This window comes from Typha latifolia, chromosome 11 (assembly GCF_019914945.1).
Source record: "Typha latifolia isolate L0001 chromosome 11, TyphaL0001v2, whole genome shotgun sequence".
In the NCBI taxonomy this organism is placed as follows: Eukaryota; Viridiplantae; Streptophyta; class Magnoliopsida; order Poales; family Typhaceae; genus Typha; species Typha latifolia.
In genome coordinates, this window is record NC_133096.1 from 6,347,715 (window position 1) to 6,375,666 (window position 27,952).

Here is a 27,952-nt window from a genome sequence, read left to right on the forward strand (position 1 = left end):
TTAACAAACTAGCAATTTCCAAACTTAATTTCTTTTATCAAAGTAAATTACCCTCCAAACTTAATACAGAAGATGACGCGCTAACAAGTTCAGTGTTTTCTTCTTACATATAAAATGTTGATTTGATTAGCATTTAATCTGTGGCAACAAAAAGAATAATTAAGATAGACTTGTATATATTAGTGTTTCATCTAAAAAGTTTTAAATAAATTACTGACAAATTAAGTGGCTTACATATATAAACCGTCGATAAGATTAGTATTTTATTTTATTAATTTACAGATACACACGATTGAATTTGTTGACATTTCTATCTAAAAATAAAATGTTAATCTTATCGGCATTTTACTAATTTTTATATTAAGTTTGAGAGGTGATCCATTTTGGTATAAATAAATAAAGTTTGAGACAGAGTTAGTTTAGACAAAAACTCATTATAATATATATATACCAATAGGATCAATCACAGCATGTGCAATGGATAGGAATAAATTGAAGGCCCACAAAGATATAGGACTAGTAATGGCTATATTGAAGGACCATTGGAGTCCTTTCTCCTTTCCTCTCCACTTCTAGGGGTTCACAATTAGAAAGGAGAGGCAGGTTTCAAAAGGTGAGTTTGATAGGAGAGGGGATTAGTACTAGTATTTTATGGAAGCCTCATTAGATTTTTAAAGGTGAATCTAATGATTCACCAAGAACAAAGGAAGAAACAGAGATATTTTGAACTTTTAAGTGCATCTCCAAAAAAAATAGGGATAAGGAAACCAGATCTAATGACTATTCAAGCTAATATCCCTAAGGGGTAGCAATTGAGCTAAATTGGTTCAGATCGAGTTCAAACCATCACAAATATGATTACCGGGTTATAATATATAGCATTATCGAGCCATAAATAAGTTTATTTGAGTTGAACCGAAAATAACAAATGTAGACACAATAGTTTAATAATCGAATTTGGAAGGTCAATTCTTTTATGAGCTAATCTGACTATATTAAATCCAAACCTATTTAAATTTGTTAGGTTTATATCGAACTATTATGTTAGAGTTACAAATTGCCACCCTTAGACATTCATCCTTGCGAACCTAGCCTTTGAGGATAATATCTAGCTCGACTAACAACTTGCTATTTTCAGAATTTCATTTTTGTGAAGTTTTTGACAGATCTATTATTTTCGATAAAATTTATTATAGTCCTACTGTAGTTAAAAACTAATTATTAAATTACTGTAGCTTTTACAATGTAAGCATACATTGCTCTCACATAAAGTGGTTATAAAATTACTCTAGGGCAACTTCTTCTTTAGGACAATATTCTCTTCAAATATATATTACATAAATCACTATCTTAGAAAGCAATTTTAAATCACTTTTCAAAATAGCATTTACCTCATTGGCACTGTGCTTATATACATAGTGTGGCGCTTTTTAAAATAAGACCGATCCCGAATTTATCATGCTTAATTTGTAACAATTATACTAATTTAGAACATTTCGAAAACTATAGTAAAATTAAAATAATTATCATAATAATAATAACAATAATAATCGAGAATAGTAGATTAGTTAAAACTCAAAATCTCCACCTTTGTAACTCAAAGTTAGATAGATAGACTGATAGTCAGTTAGATAGTCGATTTACAAGGGTTTTTGTGATTCCCTCTAATATCACCACCACCACCACCACCGTTACCACCACCTAGGGTTTCACTTGGGAGGACAAGTCGAAGGTCACAAGACGAAGAAAAGTAGCTTGTCTTTTGTCTCCCAAACCACCTGCACCAAAATCTTGTGCTAAATTATTTATAACGTTATGTGCATGCATGTATAGTTCTCTTTGATTTCAGTTACACCAAACACAAAAATAGTACTATGTGACCTTGGATAACGTAACACATATCTAATGCTTATATATCTCATATCTCATAGATGATCATATATAGACATATAGAAATTAGTGAAAGAATATTTTTTTAACAAAGGAATCTAATGGATAACTAGTGAAAGAATATTTTGGAGGTTTTCTAACATTAAGAAGGTCAATATGTTACGAAAAAAAATGAGAGAATTAATACAGAAAAATAAGCAATAATTTGGGTGTAATTATCTTTTAAAAAATAAGGATAGTCTACAAAAAGAAGCATATATGGAGGTTGGGAAAGAGTGGTATTAACTCCCTCCTCCAATCCATTGGCCTATCACTAATAAAAAATATTAGAAAATATATACATATATCGATAACCATTAAACAATTGAAATCATAATAAATATAGAATTAGAACCTAGTAATAATATCTCCGCCCATGGAGAATGCTACAAACCCATTTAAGCAATTAATAAAAGAACAAATAGTAGTGGATCGATATTAATTCCAAGATCATACGTGCTTGCTTTGAAGACATCTATATATATATATATATATGCAACAAATGTAGTGCTTTCAAAATAAATAAATAAATAAAAATACTTCTAAATCTTTATTTATTATTTTGTGAGTGCCATAAAATCTCATCATCTGTACTAATTTATATTCCTCTCTCGTTGGATTTCTTCTTCGCAACCATCTTTTAACAATACCATCTCTTTATTTCAATATTTGTCTCCTAATAAAATTCTGTGGATCAAATATATATTTCAGATACGCACGTAGAAACAAGACTGATCTTAAAGTTTAACTATGTTGACGTATATTTATTTATATAGATATATAAAAGATCATACCGAATAGTCTCATATTCTTTGTTGAGAGACGTTAAAAAGATTTATTACCCTGTTGACATTTGGTTGGAAAATAAAAAAAATGATAATTTGATTATGATTATCTTGGCTAAAAATAAAATTATTAAGAAGAAAAGTTACTTTGAAACAGTCCTCTTCTCTCTCTTAATTTCTTCCTCTCTATAGTACAGGCTAATTACCATAGAGTACTCTCTCTCTCTCTCTCTCTCTCTATATATATATATATTCTAATTCAATTAAAGAATCTCTTTCTGTCTCCTGCTTCATATGAGAGAAAAGTTTTAATGAACTAATCATGAACGCCAGTTTAGTTAGGACTCCTCGTGAGGAGCTGGTCCTACCTCTGAGATAGATCTAGGGAGAGTATAAGATGTTGGGTTGTTATTAATCATTAAGAAATTTCTCATTCAATAATGAAGTACTATCATTGAACTGGAGTCCTTTTTTTTTTTTCTTCAATGTGTCTAATTTACTTTCAAATTTAAATACGAGATTAAGTAATATTAGATGATAAACTTTTAAATGTAAATCGCTTTTTAGGTCAACGGCTTGTATAAAAAATTAAAATTGCTAAGTGAACTACTAAGTTTTAGGAGAAAAAAAGTTTAATATAAGTTAGTAAATCTTGCTTAGATGTTATTGTTAGATGACCAAAAGCTTAAAACTATTAGGTAAGGAGGTAGTAATATGTGTTGTACTACTAACATGCTCTCTCACATTTGCAATAAGTGGACAAGTGATAGATATAAAGATATCATCCAATAATAGAGAATAGACAATATAAATTATCACAAATATGATAGATATAGTAGATGTTTGAACTCATAAATTAACTTTAGAAATTTGATTTTGATATTACTTTAGACAATCAATTAACTAAACAGAACCAACAATGCAACAACTATTAATTATACCCAGCACTTGTCCATGTCAAGAGTTATATAGATCCTTGCAATTTTACAAATAATACTACAATGCTAGAAAGTAAGAAACAAAAGCAGGCTAATAAGGCTTTAGTTTTGAACTCATAATCTTTATGTTAGATAAGAAGTTAGTTCAAAATCTTAAACTTTTAAGTACCTAACTAATATAATATACATCATGCTTTTTTATCATATATGACTACAAGACAGAGAAAATATTTGTAGAGTTCTGACCAAACTAACATCTTCCATGTTTTTTCTTTTTTACCAAATCCCTCAAACTTAATATCAATATCAAAATCAGTATATTTCACTGTAGCAGATAGTAAAACCTAAATTTATCAGCATCTTATTTAGTTCAGTGTTTTCTTTTTTATATATAAATCACTTATCATATTAGTACTAAACTAAGTTGAATCTATCAGCATTTTATCTAAACAATTTTAAATAAATTATCGATAAGTCTAGCATTTTATTTTGTTAATTTGTAGATACCAAAAAAAAATCCTTTTAATATTTAAATTTGAAGAGTGATTTATTTCTGTAAAAATAATTTAAGGGAAAGCTAGTTTGAAAAAAAAAACTCATATTTATAAGCACAGCTTTACAATTGCATAATATATTCCCTCACAACCAGCTCATCTCAGCAAAAGCAAACTGTACTGCAATCTTTCACAAGCTGACCAACTCCAACCTTTCCAGAGTCCAATACAATACAACCACCATTAAATGTAGAAAAGTGGTTTTGCACAGTTTTGATGAAAAAGAAACCCACAGACATGTCTTTATCCTCATCACCCAGGACACCTCTACTTTCTGGATCTCTTCTTCCTCTTTCCCTTAACCTTTCTATCCTTCCATTTGCCTTCTTCACTGCACCCCCTTCTTATCTCCACTATATCCATCCCTTCCCCACTGATTTAGTTAGATAGAGGACCACTCTCACCACCTAGCCAGCCTTCTTCCTCTCACCCACCTCCCTGCTACCTTTCAGCTTTAAGGAGTCATTGAAACATTCCTCAGAGAACACTGCTTCCTCTCTTCTCATGTCAAGTATGCTTAATCTCAGTTATCTCATTTAATATGTTGAGCTGTCATGGGCTTTGCTGGATGTTCTCCTTCCAGGTTTGCCTTCTACCTGTAACCTTTAAAGTTCCTTCCTTTTTCCAAAGTCTATCTGTTTAGATATTGTTCCTCTTATGGTGAATCTTCCTCATTGTTGAGCTTTTTGTGGCTTGAATCCATTTGGGTCATTCCTTATTTTTACTTTACTCTGCACTTATCTCTCTGCAATTTGGTGGTGTTAGCTCAAATGGGTAGTTCACAGCTTCCGCCCTAGTGCAATAATTTGCATTCTTATATGTTCTTCTGTATCTCTTGCAGTCTTGCTTGATACCTCAACTGTTGCCTCAAATGGTGTTATCTCATTTGTGCTCCTAAATTTGTATTCCTGCTCTACCTTCCACTTTGATTCTTGTTTACTTCTGTTTGTTTTTGTAAACTCCCCAATGTCGCAATCTTACTTCCCTCTCCGGTGGGAGAGTATTGGGGATCAATGGTGGTATGCCTCTCCCATAGACTGGGCTGCGGCCAACGGCCACTATGACCTTGTTAGAGAGCTACTCCATCTTGACACTAATCTCCTTATTAAGCTGACTTCCCTTCGCCGGATTCGTCGACTCGAAACCGTCTGGGATGACGATGCGCGCTTTGTAGATGCTGCTAAGTGCCGAGCATTTGTTGCCCGAAAGCTCCTCCATGAATGTGAGGTCAAAAACCGGAAGAATACGCTGATCCGAGCAGGCTATGGTGGATGGCTAATGTACACAGCAGCCTCAGCAGGAGATATGAGCTTTGTACAAGAACTGCTTGAGAAAGATCCACTGTTAGTTTTTGGAGAAGGGGAGTATGGGGTCACTGATATACTTTATGCTGCAGCAAGGAGCAAGAACACGGAGCTTTTTAGGCTTCTGCTCGATTATGCTGTGTCGCCACGGTGTTCGATCGGTGGCAGAGGAGAGATGGCAAATGGATCTGATGGTAGTGTTTCAGTTTTTAGGTGGGAGATGATGAATAGGGCTCTGCATTCTGCTGCTAGAGGAGGGGATTTAGAGATCTTGAGGGAGCTTCTTGAGAACTGCTCTGATGTCTTGGAATACAGGGATGTTCAGGGATCCACCATCTTGCATGCTGCCTCTGGCAGAGGGCAGGTTGAGGTGAGACAGTCTCTACTTTTCCATATTCTCATTATGTTGAATGAATTTTTCCTCCAGTCTGTCAAAATGTTTGTTCTATCTACTTATTATCATGTGAGAAAATTTTCATTCGAGAAAAACTTCTCTCTTTTAATTATTCCAAGCAAAGGTATATTACTTGTAATTTCTTTCTGTAAAAAGAAATGTTACCTGGCAGCATGAAACTTATTTCTGTTGATATTCATACTATTGAACCACCATCTCATTTTACATCTGATCATCTAAAATCTGTATTTATTTTTACTTTGCGCTCTTTGTCTGTCTTTTATGTGTGGAAATTTCTACGGAAGTTTATCTAGTTTTTTCTGTTATACTATGGGCTATTTGAGTATAATTGTATAGAAAGAAATATAACTCTCAATATCATATCCTGGTTGATTCTTTTTCTAATATACCTATCTTAACACAAATTCTACCGATCTGCTCGAAATTTTGTTGTCTCAAGTCAATGCCAGTCTAGGCAATCTACAGCTGCCAGTCAAGCAATATTTTGATGGGGTTTAATGAAGAACTTGATATCTTGATCCACCTTATATGTATTTGTTTTAGAATTATACATGTATATAACTGATTTTACAACAAATTGAGTACTATGTATTGTTCTATTATGTAGTAAGTCCCATCCATGTATTTCTCACCAATATCTAGAAAACATATATATTTGTTATAATTTTAATTTTTTTGGTAAAAATTAATTCTGATAGTATCAGCATATTGATATTTTTACAGCTATAGAAGTGTCAGCTCAACTCATGACAGATGAGGGAGCTTGCATTTTTCTAGAAAAATCATGATTCATATATATTCAAAACATTTTTTTTTCTTCGACGCAATAGATTCCATTAAGATCTTGAAAATTTTCTGTTGAAACTCATCTTCCTGTTTGACTGAATTCTGTATGGACAGCAATTAACTGAAACAAAACCTGTGATCTGATGAAGCAATATAATTAATTATTTCTTAAGATAAGGAGATGCATGAGCTTCATGCTAGTAATATAGTCCATTTTACGAGCTAATTGGCCCAAAAGGGATGAGATCATGAACTCATTACTAGTCTATTTTCATGTCAGCTTGGAAGAAAAAAAAATTGCGAAGTTTGTTGTTGTAGTTCTTCAAAAATGATTGTTTTGGCGTTAATGACATGTATCAATGAATAGGCTTACTTTCATCTCCTACTATTTATTGTTTCTCAACTGGGGAGGGGATGTTCTCTAGCGGCCAAGTAAGGTTCTAGGGTAATACTTGGATGCTTGCAGTACGGTAGATTAGTGGAGGTACCAAGAGATTCTGTTCATTACTGTCCAAGGACGGATTCTGCATTTTGCTAATATCTTGTAGCATTTGTCGTGGAACTTTATATCAAATATTTCGTTTTCTTTCTCCTTAATCTTTTGAATAGTCCCCTCATTTTGATTATCATAGGAAGCAAGTTGTACACCTCACTCTTTATCTAGAAGCAGCACAAAATGTTTCACATAAACAAGTCAAAAATGCATGATTTGCTGACTCTAATTATCCGTTTAAATTAATTGTGCAGGTTGTTAAGGATCTAGTGGCTTCTTTCGACTTAATCTGTTCTAGAGATCATCACGGCAACACGGCATTACATATAGCTGCCTTTCGAGGACATTTGCCAGTTATAAAAGTCTTAGCGACGGTATCTACATCATCCTTCGCATTGATGAATAGTGCTGGAGATACTTTCCTTCACATGGCAGTTGCAGGCTTCAGAACTCCTGGTTTCCGAAGGCTTGACCGTCAAATGGAACTTATGAGACAACTAATATCTGGGACCATTGTAGATATTCGAAGCATCATCAATGTGAGAAACAACGAGGGAAGAACCGTCCTTCACATGGCGGTGATTGGTAATGTGCATTCTAGCCTAGTTGAGCTCTTAATGACGATGCAGTCAATCAACCTCAATGTTCAAGATGCTCATGGCATGACCCCATTGGATCTACTACGACAGCATCCACGATCAGCATCATCGGAAATACTAATTAAACAGTTAATTGCCGCCGGAGGGATCTCAAATGCAAAGGACCGCAAAGCAAGGTCAGCCTTAGTTTCTCAACTAAGGATGCAAAGTATCGGAAACAGTCCAGGTACTTGTTTTAAAATTTCAGATGCAGAAGTATTTTTGCACACGGGTTTTGAAATATCTGAAGCCAGTGGAAGACCTAGCTCATGCTCGAGTGTGAGCAAGAGCGAACTCGCGCACCTAAATACAAGTAGTGAAAACCATGAGAATTCGGACAAAAGACAGAGCTCTGTCAGTAGAGCGGCAAAGCGTATCAGGATCCTCCTCAGGTGGCCTCGTCAGAAGGATAAGAAATTTGAAACACCAAAGAAGTTAAGAGATGACGACTCACTGGAGTCATTTAAGAGATGGAGTCGGAGAATGGAAACTCCAACTCCTCTCAGACAACGTTTCTCAAAAACATCGCTTCTTAACAACAAACGAACTCTTTCTGTAAATAGAAATTCCTCACCTAGTCCAGCCACAAAAAAGAAGTTCACTGCTGGACTAATGCAAGGTGTCATTCAAGCCATGCCGCATCTGGCTCACTCTTGCCGGTCACCGTTGAGTTCTTCCTCAAAGCCATTGACATCGCCACCACTATCCGCTAAGCAGAAAGGGATTTGCTTAGATAACGAGATCACCGGCCTGGCCTCTTGTTCGAATTCTTCAACCAATCTAAGTGGCATGATGGAGAATGCACCCCAAAAATCAGGTTTTGTAAACAGTAGACTCATGAATCAGTACTTTTGCTTCGGTGCGCAAGGCCTAGCAGTGGAGGACTCCGTTACTGGGCGGCGATCAAGTCGAATGTTCAAAAGATCTCTTCTATCAGTGGCATGATACACCAGTTGGAAGAGATCTACCTTGAGTTATTATCTCCTTAAGTTGAATGGCTTATTTCAATATCAAGCAGGTTTGTTTAATACCTAGCGTGTATTATATGTTTAGATAATGCTGCTGTGTTATGTACTCTCTGACCAGTTTATGGAAATAACTGCCCGAGTGTTTTGTTAGCTTTGCCAGCTAAATATATTTCTTAAATCGTTCTCCCTCTTGGGTTGGTACTGTTTAGATACACTAATATATGCTACTTCCATTAGTATGCAAATGAACAAAATTGGCATTACTTTTGCTAGGCTTGCTAGCTGAATAGACTTAAATTATTTCTCACCTCGCACTTGGTGTTGTTTAGAGATATTAATATATGCTACTTGAGCATTGTGAAAGAATACTCTGAGGTTAGTAGTAGCACAACCATAATAGGTGACTTAATTACAAGTTCCTCTAGCAGCCAAAACATGCTATTAGATAATTAGCTACCTAAAAACTTAAGCTGATAATTAACAAACTAATAAATATATATGCTTCTCAGAAAATAAATAAATAACAAACTAACATTGTATATCATTGTTTTAACACACTCACATGTGTAACTCTTATTACTGTGCATGAATAAATAATAGTTAATAAGACTAATTCTGACATTGTGTTAAATAACTATAATGGAACGAATAAAGTACATCATACTTTTAACACATACATAAAAGGGCAGGTTAAGAAGATAATAAGCATTTTTTATTCTCATTTCTAATGAGGTTATTTCTAAACTTAAACCTTACAGCAGCAGACTACGCTTTCCTAGAAACTTTATTCTAAAGAGGGTTTTTTTCTGGATTTGAACTTTACAGCACATATATTATTTTGTAAACATTTTAGTTGCACGAAACAGGGAATGTTCTATTAGAACTATTAGTGTACAAATTTGTGGCCTACTATGGCCACTACACAACTGCGCGTTTCCAGGGCCTAATGATATCACTATACAGATATACTACACAAATTTGTGCAAATTTCTTAAACCCCACTTTTATCCAAAACTCTCGACTTTACAGTAGGCAGTGTTTGGCTACAAACCTTGGATAAGGGATACCTAAATCTGTCCTCACTTGCTTTCAGTAAAATCTGCATCAATTACATCGCCATTAGATCTCTTACCAGCAGAACCAGCAGTCCCAGAATCAGCCACACCAGGCTGGTTGTATAGTGATTGCCCAAGCTGCATCACTTCCTGGTTCAATGCAGCCATGGAGTCCTTCATTCTTTGTGTTAATCCATCAGCAATGGCATCCTTCAGCTCCCTGAGCTTTGCCTCTACCTTCTCCTTGACGGCTGCTGGGACTTTTTCTCCGAGCTCCTTCAATTGCTTCTCAGTCTGGTAGACCATGGATTCAGACTGATTCTTAGTGTCAATGGCCTCTCTCTTCTCCTTATCCTCCTTGGCGAACTTCTCTGCGTCCTTCACCATTCTCTCCACCTGTGGATATTCTTTGATTAGTTCTTAGCAACTAATTTCTGTAAATAGTCTCATGGAGATATGAGACAGAGCTGTGCAATGACCAATATCATTCTCAGGAAAAAAATGAATTGCTAAGATTTTTAAAAGATAGCAAATAATTGTGCAAGCCATCAGGAGCAAAGAAAAGATAACTGCACAGATCATCTCAAAACCTGACCATCTGATTAATGATCAATAACTTCACCCAAGTTTAATTGGTGGTTTTGTGCTTACAAATCATACGATCATAGAGAATCTACTAGTGGCAGAAGAAACTATCAAAAGAGGTGGGTATCAAGAAATGCTCAAAAAACATACCTCATCACTTGGCAAGGTGCTAGCCCCAGTAATGGTTATGTCTTGCTTCCTTCCAGTTCCCTTGTCCATAGCTGTAACAGAAAGAATACCATTTGCATCAATGTCAAACTTAACTTCAATCTGTGGGACACCTCTGGGAGCAGGAGGAATTCCATCAAGTCTGAAACTTCCAAGTGATTTATTATCCCTGACTAGTTCTCTTTCACCCTGAAGAACATTGATCTCAACACTTGACTGCCCATCTCCAGCAGTCGAGAAAACCTCTGATTTTGAAGTGGGCAGTGTTGTGTTTCTGGGGATGATCTTTGTCATCACTCCACCCAATGTCTCCAGACCAAGGGAAAGTGGAGTGACATCCAGAAGAACAATGTCTCTCACATCTCCAGCTAAAACTCCTGCCTAGAGGTACCAAATTTACAGAATAAAAATCCAAGAGAAGGTCAATTATAACAAGAAGAATCTGCACACAACAAGCTATAGTGATCTCATGGATATGGCGCTTACACTACCTAAATTCCAGCTCACTCAAAATCCTGAAGCAGTAGAATTCAATTATACTTAGGAGGCCAAGTAGAGTATTTGACATGTCGACTGCCACTTTATGAACCTGATAGAAAAACTCTAAACTGTTTAGCATTTTACCTAGTTCAGAGAACAGCAAATTTTGATATATTTACTATTGCAGTAACATAAAAATCTTATATGCCGACAAGATTAGTGTTTTATATGCGCGTAGAATTTATCAGCACTTCAGTTGTGTAAAATTCTAAGCATTTTTCTGACCCATGACGTATCAGCTGATGTGTCCAAAACAAATAGATCACTTTAGGTAGTAAGTTTGGAGAGTGGATCATTTGAGTAATTAAGTTTTTAGGAAGGCCTAGTTTGGTCAAAAACTCTATCAACTGTCAAGAACTATGGAGGACAGACACCTATGACCTAATTATTACAATTCTAGTAACTGATAAAAGAGCTACTTGGTAGATTTCAAATCATATAGACTAGATATACCTTACAGTAACCACTAACAGCATATGCTAAGTGTATCATTTATACATCCTGGTTACTCTTTTGAGAACTTTTCCGAGTTCTTATCATGTGCTATGAATATTATAACAAGGTACATCTCAGTGTATAGCCAGCACTCTTTCAGCAAGGACAGAATGCAAAAGATAAGTCATGATCATATCCATAAATTCTTGTGTTGTGGATGAAAATTAAAATCTTACAGACATTCTTACATTCATTTTAAGAGAGAGAGTTTCCCCTTCACTGTTATTACTGAAGTCAAGGGAGAGCTGCTACTATGGAATAATTAAACACATGTCAGAATCTGTCATAAAAGCTGTACAATCCGAAGTCTCTCAGTGCCCTTGTTTTTTCCAATCTTATAACCATTACTGCTTTCAAACAGCAATTTAGAGCTTGCAGTAACTAACTTGAATAACATTCTAAAAGTTTTAGTTTTTTCATCATGCCATTTCACACATGAAATATGACCACAAAGCTTCCTTAACTTACCTGAACTGCAGCACCAAGAGCAACAACCTCATCAGGGTTGACAGTAACATTAGGCTCTTTTCCTGTCAGCTTCCTCACAAGTACCTGTACTGCTGGAATTCGGGTAGCTCCACCCACAAGAATTACTTCATCTATGTCCTTGAATGACAGTTTTGCATCTTTCAGGGCATTATCAACAGGATGTTTAAGTCTGATTGAAATCAACAACAGATGTAAGCAACACAAACATCTGAATAAGAGGAGTGCATGGAATTATGGAACAAGGGAAATTTGATTTAATAATAGAAGCCAATGATAAATGGAGTAATAAATGAGAATTGACTATATGATCAATAGTCATAAGAAAGAAGTCTATTCAGTTACATCCTAAAACTGAACTATGAGCTATTATGATGCATAAGTAGTTTCCTCTTCCATGATGAATGAAGAATTTCCTTCATTTGCATAACATAAGAACCAAAATTATACCTGTCAAGAAGGTCTGAGCACAATTCCTCAAATTTAGCCCTTGTGAGGGTTGCATCAATATGTTTGGGACCATCAGCTCCTGCTGTAATGAATGGTAAGCTGCAAAAGAGCATATAGAATGGATCAGAGATTCAAAGTGTAGAGGAACAAAGCAAAAAGAATGTGTTAACAGAAGTCAGAAAAATGAAGATCGAAAATCAAACCTAATGTTTGTCTGAGTCAAGGATGACAATTCCATTTTAGCCTTCTCCGCTGTCTCAGTAAGTCTCTGGAGTGCTTGCTTATCATTTAAAAGATCAATGCCTTCATCTCTCTTAAAGTTGGAAGCAATCCAGTCTACAATTTTCTGATCATTATGAGATCAGCTAGATAAGATTACTGTGTGTTCAGATTATGTGGCACAGCCGCACAGCACTGGAATCAAGTTTCTATTGTAAAATATGAGTTTAATCCTCTCTTCCCGTGGAAAACTTACAAACTTACTGCTACCTCAATAGGACACCAATACAAGGAGACAATAAAATTTGCACGTGTGTATGTTAGATCAAAAAGTTGAAGATTGTATCCAACAGATACTAGAGCCATTAGGATAAGTCAGGCAACAGAACGAATTTTGCATGACAGAAGTAATACTAAAAGGTTCAGAATCAATCTTTTTGGCAATAAACAGAGTGACAATTATCAAAATATTGCGAAGGAATGTATGGATGCAAAAATTAAAGATGAGGACGACCTAAGGCAAAGCTTTCTAAATGACAACATCAAGCTTTTAGTCCCAACTATTTGATCCAGTTAGCCTGTTGTCAAGCATTTAATCCCACAATTTGGTCCAGTTAGCCTGACAATTTTTTAATAGAAAAATCTTGAAGTGCCTCATTTAAAAAAATTCCTGATATCTTCCAATGATAGCACTTCCAAATAATGGATCACAAGAAAAATGAAAAGTCTGGCATTCTTTGCCTATATTTTTTAACTACTCTTGTTTCTGAGAATGGCAGCATCTGCGGGAGTTCATTCTATCTCCATCATGTAAATTCTCTCTACAAATGCATTAATACAGAAACTCTATCTCAGTGCATAATATAGACTTAGCTAGTTGACTGATGGGTTCTGAGTTGAGACACCAAAACTGCAATAAGCTCAATCTGAGTTGGGACACAAAAAACTGCAATAAGCTCAATCAGACCAAGCATATCAACTGCTCAATCACTTGTAATACATGAAAAAAACTTCTAGCTTGCAGCGGCAAGCAAGGTTAGGGGTTTATATGCTTCCATGTTACACAAGATGGTCATCCAGAAGCATGAGTATATTACTACTTCAGAGGCCATTTGCATCATTGACATGCGCAAGAAGAGAAGAAAAATGACCTTGTCAAAGTCATCACCACCAAGGTGAGTGTCTCCAGATGTAGAGAGAACCTCAAACACACCATCTCCAACCTCCAGAACTGAAACATACAACGTAAGATTCACAGAATTCACAGGAAATCAACGTATCAACATCAGAAACAAGGAAGTTTTATACTACTAAGGCAAGTATTTGTTTACTTTTAAGGAACTTTGGCCATGTCAATTTAGATTCTCTATATTATGATACTGAAAAGCTTGTAGATACTGCCCTAACATGCAGTTTACTCACACATAAGCAAGATCAAATGCAATTATGGAATATTGAATCTTCCTTAAATGATCTTTGGTTTGCAGGTATCATCTTGATATAGTCATTTTTAGATTTCAAGAATGCACATAATAATTACCCTGCATAATTAATGACATATCTATCCAGAGCCCATTGTATCTGTTCATATTTTGTACTAGTCATCTTTTCCCCAAATGATTGGTTAAGGAGTCATGCAGAAGGAAGACCAAACAATAAACAAACAGAGGGGTTCTAAAAGATGCTAGATGAGGGCTAAAAAGGAAATCAAATATAAAATTATTGATAAAACAGAAATATAGACTTTCATAGTCTTGTGTACCTGAAACATCAAATGTACCACCTCCCAAGTCAAACACTAGAATTGTTTCATTTTTCTTCTTTTCAAATCCATAAGCCAATGATGCAGCAGTTGGTTCATTGATGATTCGAAGGACTTCCAACCCAGCAATCCGACCAGCATCTTTTGTTGCTGTCCTTTGGGAATCATTAAAATACGCAGGAACTGTGACCACTGCTTTAGTGACCTTGTCGCTTAAAAATTTAGACGCATCATCCACTAGCTTTCTTAACACCTGAGAAGATAGACATCTGCATCACTCAGAGTCGACATGAAAAAGTTTGGATATATCATATATCTACAAACATCTATACATGTAGAATCTACAGACAATCATCCACATTACACAAGTTAAGATTTCAGACTAGTAGTCAAGATAGACATTCAAACATGTAAGGTGAGGAGCAATAGAAAAAGTTATGCTTCATTGTTTTGTAGTTGATCAGATCATTAGATGTACAAATGTACACTCCAGTACAATATCAAGCTCAAAAGTTGTAATAGGGTGACCAAGATGCAAGTTCTCATAGGGAAAAGTAGAACATCATGCAAAGTTACTGTTTACTTGAAAATTAAAAGGTAAGTCAAATATTTCAAATCAACAACATGGGCGACATCTGAACTTCGCAGAATTTTCTTGTTTTTCTTATTCTGGCGATAAACTAACTACAAATCCGATGACCTTCTACCTCTACCAAAATTTTAAGGAATTACAGAGGACAAAAGCAATTCCCTGTCTTAAGATTGTTCTAATAATTCTGTGGAAATTGAGCTCAGATGAAATTATACAAAATTTCATTGAGAGGCTTGAATACTCTCCAAGTATAATGTAACTTAAATTACTGTTCTGGGTCAGAACAGAAAAGCCAAAAACAGATTGTACTATCAAATTATTTAATTAGTTATATAAAGAAATAAAGAAGATTATATTTGCAACGCATGGTTCGCAGCTATTATGTTTTAAACCTATTTTAACCCAAGCCTCCTTTGAGTGATTTAACTTTTTATTATTCACCAACAACACACCTTGGTTAAACGCAAACTAATAATAAATAACATTAGTGAAATAAAAGAGTGGCGAGGAAAAATCCCTAAAAATCCATGATGTAATAAATTAAGGAAATTAAACTAATTACTTTTTTAAGTATCTGTGTGATTAGGTACCCTAATACGGGTGTATTTTAGCGAATAAACTGAAAAAAAGGGAAAAGGGTACGATTTGGATAGACTTAAAAAAGCAAGATTCGATGGAAATCTACAAAAGCAAACAGAAGAAAATGAAAGGCTAAAGAAAAAAAAATTCTTATAAACTAATGAACTTTAAAAAAAATTTGCCCAATAAGATCGAGTTCTACAGAGACGTCTATTTAACTTCTCCAAATGGATTTTAAACGTCTCGAATTATAATCATATGAAATCCAAAAACAAGCAGGATGCAGAAAAGAAGGGGGAAAAGACCTGAGCTGAGATCTCTTCTGGGGCGAACAACTTCCCGATCGCAGGGCACTCGATCTTGACATTCCCGTTCTCATCACTGACCAGCTTGTAGGATACCTGCTTCGCCTCCTCGCCGACCTCCGCCATCTTCCTACCGATGAGCCGCTTCACGGAGGAGAAGGTGTTCTCGGGATTCACCACTGCCTGCCGCTTCGCGATCTGCCCGACCAGCCTGTCGCCGTTCCTGGTGTACGCCACCACCGACGGCGTTGTCCGCTGGGCCTCGGCGTTGGTCGCGATGGTCGGCCGCCCGCCCTCCATCGCGGCTACGGCGGAGTTGGTGGTGCCGAGGTCGATGCCGACCACCTTCTCAGAGACGATCCGGAGGGGACGGAAGGAGAAGTGGTTTCGATTGGGAGGACTGCAGATAGAAGAGCGGTGGTTGCGGATGCGGATGATGAAGTGGGTCGAAGAGAGGAAGTGGAACGAGGAGGATGCCATCGAAGAGTGGGGAAGAATGTGGAAGCAGAAGTTGAATCAAACGAACTCGGCGGTTAAGTAAGTACTCGCGCCTTCTGGAACGACTTCTGAATGGAATCAATCCAATATTTTAATTTTATTATCTTTTATTAACACGCTAATATTTATTATTAAGACAGAAGTTGAATCAAAAAATACATAAAATATAAAATATGATTTATAAATTTTCTAATTTTTCTATTATCTAAGCTAAATAAATTAATATCTATCTGCTTTACAAATCTAGCATATTTTTTTACAAATTAATTATAACTAAAGTTTAAATTAAACTCAAAATCAATCTTGAATTGAATTTTGAATAGTCTATAAATTTTTATTTTTTATTTTTTATTTTTTAGTATTTCTTGTCAGTTTAGAATATTTATGTGTTTTCATATTTATGTGTTTTCATATTTTAAATTATTAGGCCCAGTAAACATTAACTTAAAAGAGTTTTCAAACAAAATCTATAGATTTTAAAAGATATACTGAATATATTTTAATTTCAAAATGGTTTATAGAAAAATAGATAACTAATATTCAAGTTTTCATCAAGTTAATTAAAATCTTAAAAAAATTAATCTTTATTATAATTCTTGTCATTAATATGTTTTTTAAATTATTTAAAATTTGCCGTAATTTTAAACAGTGTAACTTTGAAACTTAACTTTCTATTATTCACCAACAACGCACGTTAACATTTGAGTTACTAACAAATTAAAAATAAATAAAATTTATTAATTGAAAAATTAAAATCCCAAACATTAACAAAATAAAAAAATTAAAATAAATAAGATTAAGTTTCTGTGTGATTAGCACTAATAAAGAGGGAGGGTGTATGTATTTTAGTAAATAAACTCAAATAAAAACACCAATTTGGTTAGACTCAAAAAAGAAATATTCGAACCAAAAGAAACGGCTAAAGTATTAGGGTGGCAAATCTTGACCAGACCCGATAACCCGACACGATAACCCGACTTTTAATCGGGTTTGAGTTTAGTATAATCGGCTGTCATATTGCTTTAACATGTATTTACGATTTGTTCATTGTTATTACTTTGCTATTGTATTACGCTATGCAGCTTATACAATAACATATAGTTCTAACATTTTTATGCTTTCTAAATCTCATCATTTTATTTTTGGCTATTTCCTGTAAAATAGCTAAACATGTTGGAGTTACCAAGCAGAAACTTTGCATTTAGATACAATAGAAAGAATTGTCGGAACATACATCGAAATCCATATTACCAAAGCCTATTGCAGCTTTAATTACTGAAGAAATTGTTATTGTGGACGAAACAAGGAAATGATTGTTGAACATGGATTGCTTTAATTAAGTTAATTAAGTTAATTTGTTTGTTTAACACATTATTTATATAGAATAAATTAATAAATTTTAAATTTTATATGGGGTAATCGGGTTAGGCAGGTCGTGTACGTGTTACCGTGTCGTGTTAACACGACCCGTTTATTAAACGGGTTAGACGGGTCGTCTCGTGTTACCTATTTAATAATCGGGTCGTGTTCGTGTCTAATAAATGCAACCCGTTTATTAATCGGGTCATGTTCGTGTTAGGGTAAAGTTGACCCGACCCGAATCTGACCCAACCCGAACTCGCTTAACCCGACCCCGATTGCAACCCTACTAACTAAAGTAAAAGATTTCTCTATAAACTAATAAAATAGTTTTATTTAGCAAACGTGGAAAGTTTTATTTATTATTTATTTTGAAAACAAGTAGGAGATAGAGAACGAGGAATAAGCCACGTAGAAAGTTTTATTTATTATTTATTTTTTTGTTTTTTTTATAATTAGAATTGTGTGATAAGGAATTGAATGGGTTATAAACTAAGTTTTATTTATTATTTATTTTGAAAACAAGTAGGAGATAGAAAACGAGGAATAAGCCACGTAGAAAGTTTTATTTATTATTTATTTTTCTGTTTTTTTTTATAATTAGAATTGTGTGATAAGGAATTGAATGGGTTATAAACTACTTCCGCATGCGACGTTTTCTCTAACTAAACATACCGCGTCGTAAGATGCTAAGATTTTGAATCTATAAAGATTCTGAATCTATAAAGATTCTGAATCTAGGAGATAAGCAGCTCTATCTTATATTCTGCTCTATCTTATATTCTATTCTATCTCATATATAACCTATTTATAAATTTGTAATTTTTCTATATATATCTAACTTAGATTTTTTATTCTATTGTTTCGACTTCTTTCTTTTGATCCAAATAGTTTTTGACAAGATCCAAATAGTTTTTTGAGAAGATGAATACAGTTGAGAAGATGAGTACAGAAGAGCAGCATGATATACAAACTGTGAATGTGAAAGAGAAGGAGATTGACGATTGGCTTCCCATAACATCGTCAAGAAATGCAAAATGGTGGTATTCGGCGTTCCACAACGTGACGGCGATGGTTGGAGCCGGCGTCCTTAGCTTACCCTATGCTATGGCGGAGCTCGGATGGTATTGTGTTGTTTATTATGTTTTGCGAATTTAGATCTAAAGGATAGATTTTTTTTTTTTTTTTCGAGCAGGTAGTTTTTTTTCTTTTTTTATACAAACAAGAGAAATTGTAATCCTATCACGTCCGCCGCCGCCGCGTGACTGGACCTCGTGATGCTCTTCCCGTTCATCCCCTCGATCGCATTCCTCATCACGAACATGAACCTCCTCGTCCTCCCGGTCTCCCGATCGTTGATGATCTCCGAGACCACGACCTCGCCGGTTTGTCGTCGATGGCCCGAGCAAGGCCGCTGACGAACCAGCGGTACTCGAAGTCGGTGGCAGCCATCGTATGTGAGATGGAGGAGAAATCCTAGATCGAAAGAGAGGGAGGAGAGAACCAACCCACCTTAGCGTTTTTGCTTTTGTTGTTGTAAACTTTGATCACTAAATTGTTTTCCGATATCATGTCCTTTTGATTTAAGTTTACTACCTTTTAGATTGATTAATCTCAACATTTTTTTAATAATATTTAGACAAAGATATGTTGCATAACTCTCTATTCTTTTCTTCAGGGGCCCTGGCATTGCTGTGCTTATTATATCCTGGGTCATCACCTTATATACCCTGTGGCAAATGGTGGAGATGCATGAGATGGTCCCTGGGAAGCGGTTTGATCGCTACCACGAGCTCGGTCAGCACGCATTCGGCGATAAGCTCGGTCTCTGGATTGTCGTACCGCAGCAGCTTATCGTCGAGGTCGGCGTCAACATTGTCTACATGGTTACAGGAGGGAGGTCTCTCAAGAAGTTCCATGATGTTGTCTGCCCTGATTGCAAATCTATTAAGCTAAGCTATTTCATCATGATCTTTGCTTCTGTGCACTTTGTTCTCTCTCAGCTTCCGAATTTGAACTCCATCTCAGGGGTCTCCTTAGCTGCTGCTGTCATGTCTCTCAGGTACTTAGATCTCAACTCACAGTTTGATATGTCCTTCATTACTTCAATTGAAAGTTTGAGGGCATTATAATTATCCCTAAAATTCTTGAATGAATATAAAATGTCTGTTGTGGTTGTACTTGGAAGGAGTTTTCTTTGTGATGTTACCGGGGCTTTCAGTTAATTAATCTAATAACCTTTTTCTCTTTCTTTTTCTTTAGAAAAAAGAATCTACATTTACTCCTGTTTTTAAAAGTATCACTTATATACAGATCTAATAGTTAATCTTAAATTGTGACATCTTTAATCGTAAGATTTTAAGTTTTAGTGTCTCAAATTTAATCCGCAAAAGATTTATGTTTCTTGGTAGTTATATGACTTGCCATTTTTATGGATTAGATATTTATGAATTAGATATTTTGTATTTTTTCAGTGCCTTCAAAATAGATGCTACCTTGTACTAATGAGATTATGTTTGTCCTTAACCAGTTACTCTACTATAGCATGGGGTGCTTCAGTTCACAAAGGGAGACAACCAGATGTTGTCTATGATTACAAAGCTTCAACAAGAACAGGAGCTATCTTCAATTTTCTCAGTGCATTAGGGGATGTTGCGTTTGCCTATGCAGGACATAATGTGGTATTGGAGATTCAAGCAACTATCCCTTCTACCCCTGAGAAGCCCTCAAAGAAACCTATGTGGAAGGGTGTCATTGTGGCCTACATTGTCGTCGCAATATGCTACTTTCCCGTTGCGCTGATCGGATACTGGACATTTGGCAATAGAGTCGACGATAACATCCTCATCACATTGGAGAAGCCAAGGTGGTTGATCGCAGCCGCAAACCTTTTTGTCGTCATCCATGTCATTGGAAGTTATCAGGTTCTGTTTCTAACATAACAAGAGATCTTTTCTATTTTTTTTATTTTTTTTTATTTTGACTCTATTTTTTTAATTTTATCATTTTAAGAGTAAAGGATTGATTATTTTGCTATTTAGATGCTTGAGTTCTTTTTTTCTTATATTCATGCTAGACAAAGTCCCTAAAAATGAGCTAGTTTTCTATATGTGGAATAAAGGATTTAATATTATAACCATCATACTTTTTTATCATCTACTACAATATATATGAATCAATATTTCAGATCAAGGTATTTAATTATCTGAACCAGAATCATCTCATCGTTTATGCAGATCTATGCAATGCCGGTCTTCGACATGATGGAAACAGTTCTTGTGAAGAAACTACATTTTCCACCGGGTCTTACGCTTCGCTTGATTGCACGCAGTCTTTATGTTGGTAATGCATTGTTTTCCTCTCTTCAAAATTAAACATGCGATGAATCCTTCTAATATATTTTCCGGTGCTTTTATGTGCAGCATTAACAATGATTATTGGCATGGCTATTCCTTTCTTTGGTGGTTTACTTGGATTTTTCGGAGGATTTGCATTTGCCCCGACAACCTACTTTGTAAGTCCTCATCTCATAATTCACCAACAAAGTTTATTAGAAGTTTTTACACTCCTAAAATCTTTTAAAATCTTTTTGACAGCTTCCTTGCATCATGTGGTTGTCCGTCTACAAACCTAAGAAGTACAGCTTATCTTGGTGCACAAACTGGGTAAGTTAGCATTTTGCAAATCACTTCCTATTGTTATTCCTAAAAATCTAAAAATCTAGAGCTAATTTTATTTTTCTTAGATCTGCATAATACTTGGCATTCTGCTCATGGTTTTATCACCTATCGGAGCACTAAGATCGATCATCCTCAGCGCAAAGAGCTACAAATTCTTTTCATGAGCTCGTCGGTCGACGGCAACAAGTGAATTATGTAAATATTCTAGTGATCAGCACCGTTAGAGGAACTGCTAGTTTGTTTCGTTTTCTATCTATTGCTCTTGTTTAGTACATTTAGTGCAAATTCTTATGGTAGTTGTCTTTATCAATAAAATGGTTGTTTTGAGTTTCTAGTTAACATTTTTTTTCTTGTTTCCCTGATTTACTCTTGTGAAGGCTGTGTCAAGGAGATTTCATCCCTAAGTCCTGGATTTTTCTTTATTCATTTATTAAGGGTTTGGATGGAAACTTAAACAAATACTAACAACAAGAGTCCTGGATAAAGCTAACGTCCAAGTAACATACAAAAAACGAGATTTGCTTGAAAAAATTAAGCAAGATAATTGACAGTGAGAGTAGTCACAAACCTTGTGAAGAGGAGTACTGCCATCCATAATCTTCTGTGAGTTCTTGAGGATTAAAAACTTTTTGTCTCAAGAAAGGCGATATCCAACCACTACTTTGACTAGTTCTACAGGTGATTAATGAATTGTAAGGTAATCAGGTAGGAAGGCTTACAAGAAACTAAGATGTTAATGTCTAACCAAATGCTTGACAGAAGCTGGACAACATGGTCTGATTGGATTAAATATGATGAATTTATCATCAAAGCTATTGATTAGGTGAATTACTTTTGAAGCTCAAAATAAGGTAACTAAATAGTAATATTTCCTTCATCTAACCTTCCAACTTCAGAGATTTTCTGTTTTAAAGTAAAACTTCGAAAGAAAGGAAAACTTAACCCAACAAAAAGAACAACAGATTAATAGCCTAATGCATTACATGAAACAAGTTTGTACAAGTGAATTCCAACAGAAATATTGAAGTACAAAATAAAAATTGTTAAGCCATGCAATTGGTTTATTCACTGAATTTTACATGAGAAATGCGGTTAGAATAGTTCTCACATATTCTGGTTATCTTCAAACAAGGCAAAATGAGCCAAACATGTGAAATATACAGGTAGTCTCCCAGTTTGCAGCTAGAAGTTCATAATACTGAAAAGAATAGGAAGTCAATAGGTGGTTATCTGAAAGGCTACGATTATCAATTGCTTACTACTCTTAATTGTCCATAGTGCTTTCAGTGGGTGGCTTACCCAAATGAAAGGTAAGATCTAGTAGCACATACTAAAAGCAAACATTTTTCTTTTAATCTGAAATACAAAGTTTTCCTTAGCAGACAGACATGTTCATCATCATTCAGTACCTAAACTATGCTGCTTGGTATAAATCTCTTCATTTTTCACAATACAAGGAACCGTGACCCTCTCACAACCTTTCCTGATAAGATTTATCTTTCAGCTACAATATCATTACTATGATAAAATTAGGAGAATGCATCTGCCCTATAACTCCAAAAGGATAATGAGATTTCATCCTTGTGAAACATCCTAAAAGAATAGGTTTGTATCTGATACAAATGACTAACAAAAGGATGAAGCCAGAAACAAAAGAACTCATAGCATCGATTAAGAGAGTGAAACTGGGAAGCAAATTAATTGAACTCATTAAAACATGAATTGGCTGAACCAATTTCTGCAATGCCATTACTGAGATAATGAAAATGAATCTTTCTCAAACATCTCAAAAGGACAATTTCAACATATCTTTCACAGAGGAGAAAAGGTAAAAGAAAACATTACCAAAGAATCTTATATCATTAGAATAGTTTAACAGGTAACTTGTAATTAGAAATTACATCGCTATATCTCCTGCTTTCAAATTCCTAAGTTCTAACTAAATACCTCCAGAACCACAAGCTTTGCAGGTCCAGAAATAATACTATAAATTTTCCTTTTTGTTTCGGAAACTGGAACTAATCGCCCACCATGTCACATTGCCACAAGTTTTTTTCAGTGCTCTGGCACTCCTGGGCAATCTTCAGTCCTTATGATGCACTGCTAGAGCTACCTTTCTTTCTTCCCTTCAATCTGAGATCTTTCATTGAACAGCACTACCCAAAGGTTTGAAATCCACAGAATGCTGACCAAGATCGCCGTACCAACCACAACAATCCACGAAACAGAAACCCACCAAGGGATCACATCACGGGCTTTCCCGCTTAAGTAAAAAGAACTCATCTTGTAGAAGAACAGTGGCCCTGCAACTCCCCTCATGACTGTATACAGAACATAGAAAGGAGGCGATAAGATCTCATATACTCTTGCAGCCAGGGGCAGTTCTGCTCTCCGGAGTCCTGCCAGAGTCCATATGTTCTGGCAAGCACTGGTAACCTCCGCAAACACCAGAAGTACGAGGAGCGCAAATGCGCCATGAAGAGTGAGGTACCGGCAAGTGATGAACACAAAGAGCGTCGCTAAGTGGTGTGCAACGAAGAGATATTCTCCAGGAATAAGGATCAAGTAATGCAGCAGATCAACCGTGAAGTAGGCAATGCTGAAGTCAAGAACAAGGTTCTGGAAATTGGAATTGGGCAAAGCAAATCCCCAATTCTTCTGCGTTAGAATCGCCAAGAGCGCCAGGATGGCGGCCGGAGTTCCATGGAACAAAGAGATGAAGCAACTCGACGCATCAGGGCGATGCTTCGGATTCCAATTGCGGAAAATCACGAAGTATCCAAGAACATATATGATGGAAAACATCGCAAAGAAGGTCGGGAACATTGAATAATTAGAAATCAAACCATCCATGACAAAAGGTAACCTAAAACCTGACAATACCCAGACGTCAAAACCTCGAATGTTAGACGCAGAACCGCTCAAAAGTGCTTCAAGTTAAGATTTTGCCGACAACCAACAAAACCTATTGGTAGAAAAAAAAAAAAAAAAAGCCCCTTTAACCCCTCCGCCTCTCAGAGAAAAAGCAAACCTAGGGTTTCTCTAGGACAAACGAGGTGTTATAAAGGTGATAGCTTTCCAAGCCGAAACAATCCAGAACACCGATTTCCAACAGGAATCCTATCCTCCAAAACACCAGATTCGCGTTTGAACACCGAATCCCAAAGGAGCAACGAATCCAAAACCACTACCGCTACTTTTATTCTCCAATCTGAGGGAGTAAAGGAGAATACCTCACCGCAAACCCAAGATGGATCGGATTAGGATTTCCGAGAGCAATGAGGTTATAGCGAGAGCGCCTCTCCTCTTTCCTTGAGAAGGGTTGGGCAACACCGAGAAAGATGCGTGCGAACTAACGAGAGCGTAAAGAGAAAAAGGTAGAGTAATCAGTCAGCCAGTCACAAGAAGAGGAGGGAGAGAGAGAGAGAAGTGGGAGGATTTAAAGGAGCAACTTGGGAACCACATGGGTATGTTTTGGGATATTCTTCGGCTATATTCTTGGAGTTTCTTCTGCAATATTACTTTTATTCTGTGTCGCTTAATAAATGTTGGAGTCTTAATTAAAGATAATTTTAAGACTAGATTAAGTAATCCCCCATAAACTATCTCTCGCTCTATTAAATGGATTGAGGAGGGATAAGTTTGAATAATGCATCCTTTTATATATATATATATATATATATATATATATATAGTGGCTCCGTAGAAAAGAAGTCAAATTTTTTTTTAAAAAAGTAAAATTAATTTTGATAGATAAAAATATAATAATTTATTTTGTATAATTAAATATCGAAAAGTATAAAAAAATTTAAAAGTGACTAATTTTTCAAATTCGATACTAACTAATTAGTTAATAATTTTCATCTATTGATAAATTAAAAGTTATATAAGATATTTTATACATGTGACTAGAATTTAAGTACTATTATACCTGTTTTCTTAATAATAGGAGTGCCGACTTCTACTAATTTTATCATTATTTTTATTTTTTATAAAAAAAATGAATAGCTAAGATAGAGATATTAAATATGACTAATTTATCCGTATAATTTAGAAAAGTGACCGATTTTTCAGATTAATTTTATTTAATATTATTTAATTTTAATTTTTAATTAATAGTTTTTATTGAATCAATATGAGGGTATATGATAATCACATTTTTTTTTAAATTATAATTTAAGTGTTTCATTCACGCACGGGACGTTAATTGGATATTCTTAGGCTATGTTCTCTTAATTTGAAGTGTTTCACTCAAAAGATTGAAGTGGTTTCACAAACGTAACGTATATCAATACAAGACTTAGAATACTATTGGGATTCGGATAAGAAAGAATAAAGGATAAGATGCCATCTCTGCATCATCTTTGTGAATAAAGTATGCATCATCTTTGTGAATAAATTATTCCATCAAGATCAATAAAGGATAAAATGTTTTAATTAGGAAAATAGTGTTACAAAAGAATTATATCTACAATCTATTCGAATGAGAATAAATTTGTTTAAATTGAGAGCAAATTTTATCTAATATTCAAAATATATTGGAATGAATTTTGTAAAAATAGTTCTTTATTAAAATGTTTTTATTTATAAAATATATCATTTGGAATGAGGTGCATTTTATTGCGAAAAGATAACAATTATATTTTCTGATCTCTTTTTCTTATTTTTTTTTCTTGATCTTTAGATTAGTGATTGTCTCAAAGTCTCTTCGAAGTACAATCCTTAAAAATTTGACGGTGAATACATTATATCATGAAGTTAGAATTTTTCAAGACTTTATTTATAGCTATAAAAAATTACTATTTTAAAAGAAGCTACATATATATATATATATTTGTTATCATTGATATAAGTACACCATTTCTTTTACTTAGTATGCTTCATCCTTCATATAAGATCATAAAATATGTGGAGGTATAAACAATAAAAAGTGGGGTAAAATTATAAACAATTCAAGTTTATAGGTGAGTTCACTCAAAATCTGACCGAGTCGCCTCAACTCGGCGGAGTCTTTCACTTGACTCATTACAGAGAACGTTAGCAAGGACTTCAAAGAGTGATTTATTTCTTCTCTACTATATAAATATTTACAAAGGTGCATCTCTTAAACAGAAATCTAAATGGAAGTATCATAAAAAAACAAATTTCTTATGAAGAAGAATGTTTTGCAGAATAATTAGAACTGATTTCTTGTGGAAATTTATTAAAAATACTCAATTTATCATTAGTACAATATCATATAAATATTTATTACATAAGAAAAATATTTGTTATGTCCCGAATTAAGGTGGAATTAAGGTGGACTAAGTTTGTGGATGGATGGTAGTGATGAAGTTCGTCGTGAGTAGGGGGGTCTCTCTAGACCGCAAAGCCGAGAAGTAGACACCGGTCTATCAAGATAGAAATTAGAGAAAGGGGCCAAATGAGGAAGAAGAATAATTCTTAACTAATTCCAAAGTACCTATCTTTTACATATTTAGATGCTAACTAGAAATTCAAAACTATACAAACTAATTCCAACACAAAATTATTTTGATGTTACATTGTCGAAACTTTAAATTTGCACTCTCGTATTTAGGCGTTCAAATGTCATTATACAACATTTGAGCTTCATTGGATAAAGGGTGCTATCGGATACAGCATTCGAACGTCGGTAGATAGATATTCGAACACTTTGGATTATAACATTTGAATGATCATTTTTTTAAGAATGTGATTTTAATTTTATATTAGTTAAACCAGTCTAATTAGGATTCAAACTTAAGAATACTCATATTATATGAGCTTTTTTAAGTAAATTTATAAGTTATCCCTTGTAGTAATTCCTTGATAATTCACGAAATATAATAAAGGTGTGTTTCTTTAGGATAAAAACGTATTATTACTATATTGCTTTTTGCATAAGAATGTAATAAAAAGGTATTAAGAAGATATTATTACTATATTTCTTTTTTATAAGAAACGATAAATCTAGATATTCTGATGAATAAATAACAATATTAATTACTTGTTTTATTTTTACTTTTTTGAACTTTTTAGATATTATATTAATATTTTATATTTTGCGTTTATTTAAAATATTGCTATATTAAAAGTTTTAAAATTTTCTCTTTCTTATTTTTTATTATTATGCATTTTTATATTAACTTTATAATTATTTCTATTGTTTTTTGATAATTATGAATATTTTGAATTGCACATGATTAAGTTTGATAATAAATATTCGTTAAAAATAATTTATTTTAATGATGTAATTTAAACTCGAGATAATCACTCTCAAAATTAATTTCTCTTTCTATTTAAATTACTCAGAATGATCCTTTAAAAATATCAAAATTGATTTCTCTTTCTATTTAAATTACTATAAAA

General features: G+C 34.6%; 4 protein-coding genes across 5 annotated transcripts; 2 read left to right on the forward strand and 2 right to left on the reverse strand.

Annotated features, from left to right (window-relative positions):
• The first annotated feature begins 4,425 nt into the window (after positions 1–4,425).
• LOC140798054 (uncharacterized) lies at positions 4,426–8,960 on the forward strand. Of its 2 annotated transcripts, XM_073151780.1 has the most exons (3): positions 4,426–4,789; positions 5,048–5,880; positions 7,459–8,960. In XM_073151780.1, the coding sequence occupies exons 2-3, from the start codon at positions 5,173–5,175 to the stop codon at positions 8,785–8,787; spliced, it is 2,037 nt and encodes a 678-aa protein (XP_073007881.1). In that variant the 5' UTR covers positions 4,426–4,789; positions 5,048–5,172; the 3' UTR covers positions 8,788–8,960. The 2 variants fall into 2 exon arrangements, with proteins under 2 accessions (XP_073007881.1, XP_073007882.1); XM_073151781.1 differs by lacking the exon at positions 4,426–4,789 and having other exon boundaries at positions 4,977–5,880.
• A 703-nt stretch (positions 8,961–9,663) lies between these two features.
• Positions 9,664–16,601, reverse strand: LOC140798160 (stromal 70 kDa heat shock-related protein, chloroplastic-like). Its single transcript, XM_073151924.1, has 8 exons — positions 16,047–16,601; positions 14,571–14,823; positions 13,960–14,039; positions 12,793–12,935; positions 12,590–12,688; positions 12,122–12,311; positions 10,601–10,999; positions 9,664–10,261 (listed from the first exon to the last, which is right to left on the reverse strand). Exons 1-8 carry the CDS (start codon positions 16,524–16,526, stop codon positions 9,890–9,892), a joined length of 2,016 nt encoding a protein of 671 aa, XP_073008025.1. The 5' UTR covers positions 16,527–16,601; the 3' UTR covers positions 9,664–9,889.
• Positions 16,602–19,642: 3,041 nt separating this feature from the next.
• On the forward strand, positions 19,643–21,987 carry LOC140797752 (lysine histidine transporter 1-like). The gene is made up of 6 exons (XM_073151398.1): positions 19,643–19,965; positions 20,434–20,827; positions 21,140–21,245; positions 21,326–21,417; positions 21,500–21,568; positions 21,961–21,987. Exons 1-6 carry the CDS (start codon positions 19,643–19,645, stop codon positions 21,985–21,987), a joined length of 1,011 nt encoding a protein of 336 aa, XP_073007499.1.
• Positions 21,988–23,412: 1,425 nt separating this feature from the next.
• LOC140797300 (TLC domain-containing protein At5g14285-like) lies at positions 23,413–25,021 on the reverse strand. The gene has a single exon (XM_073150638.1). The coding sequence runs from the start codon at positions 24,434–24,436 to the stop codon at positions 23,693–23,695; it is 744 nt and encodes a 247-aa protein (XP_073006739.1). The 5' UTR covers positions 24,437–25,021; the 3' UTR covers positions 23,413–23,692.
• Positions 25,022–27,952: the final 2,931 nt, after the last annotated feature.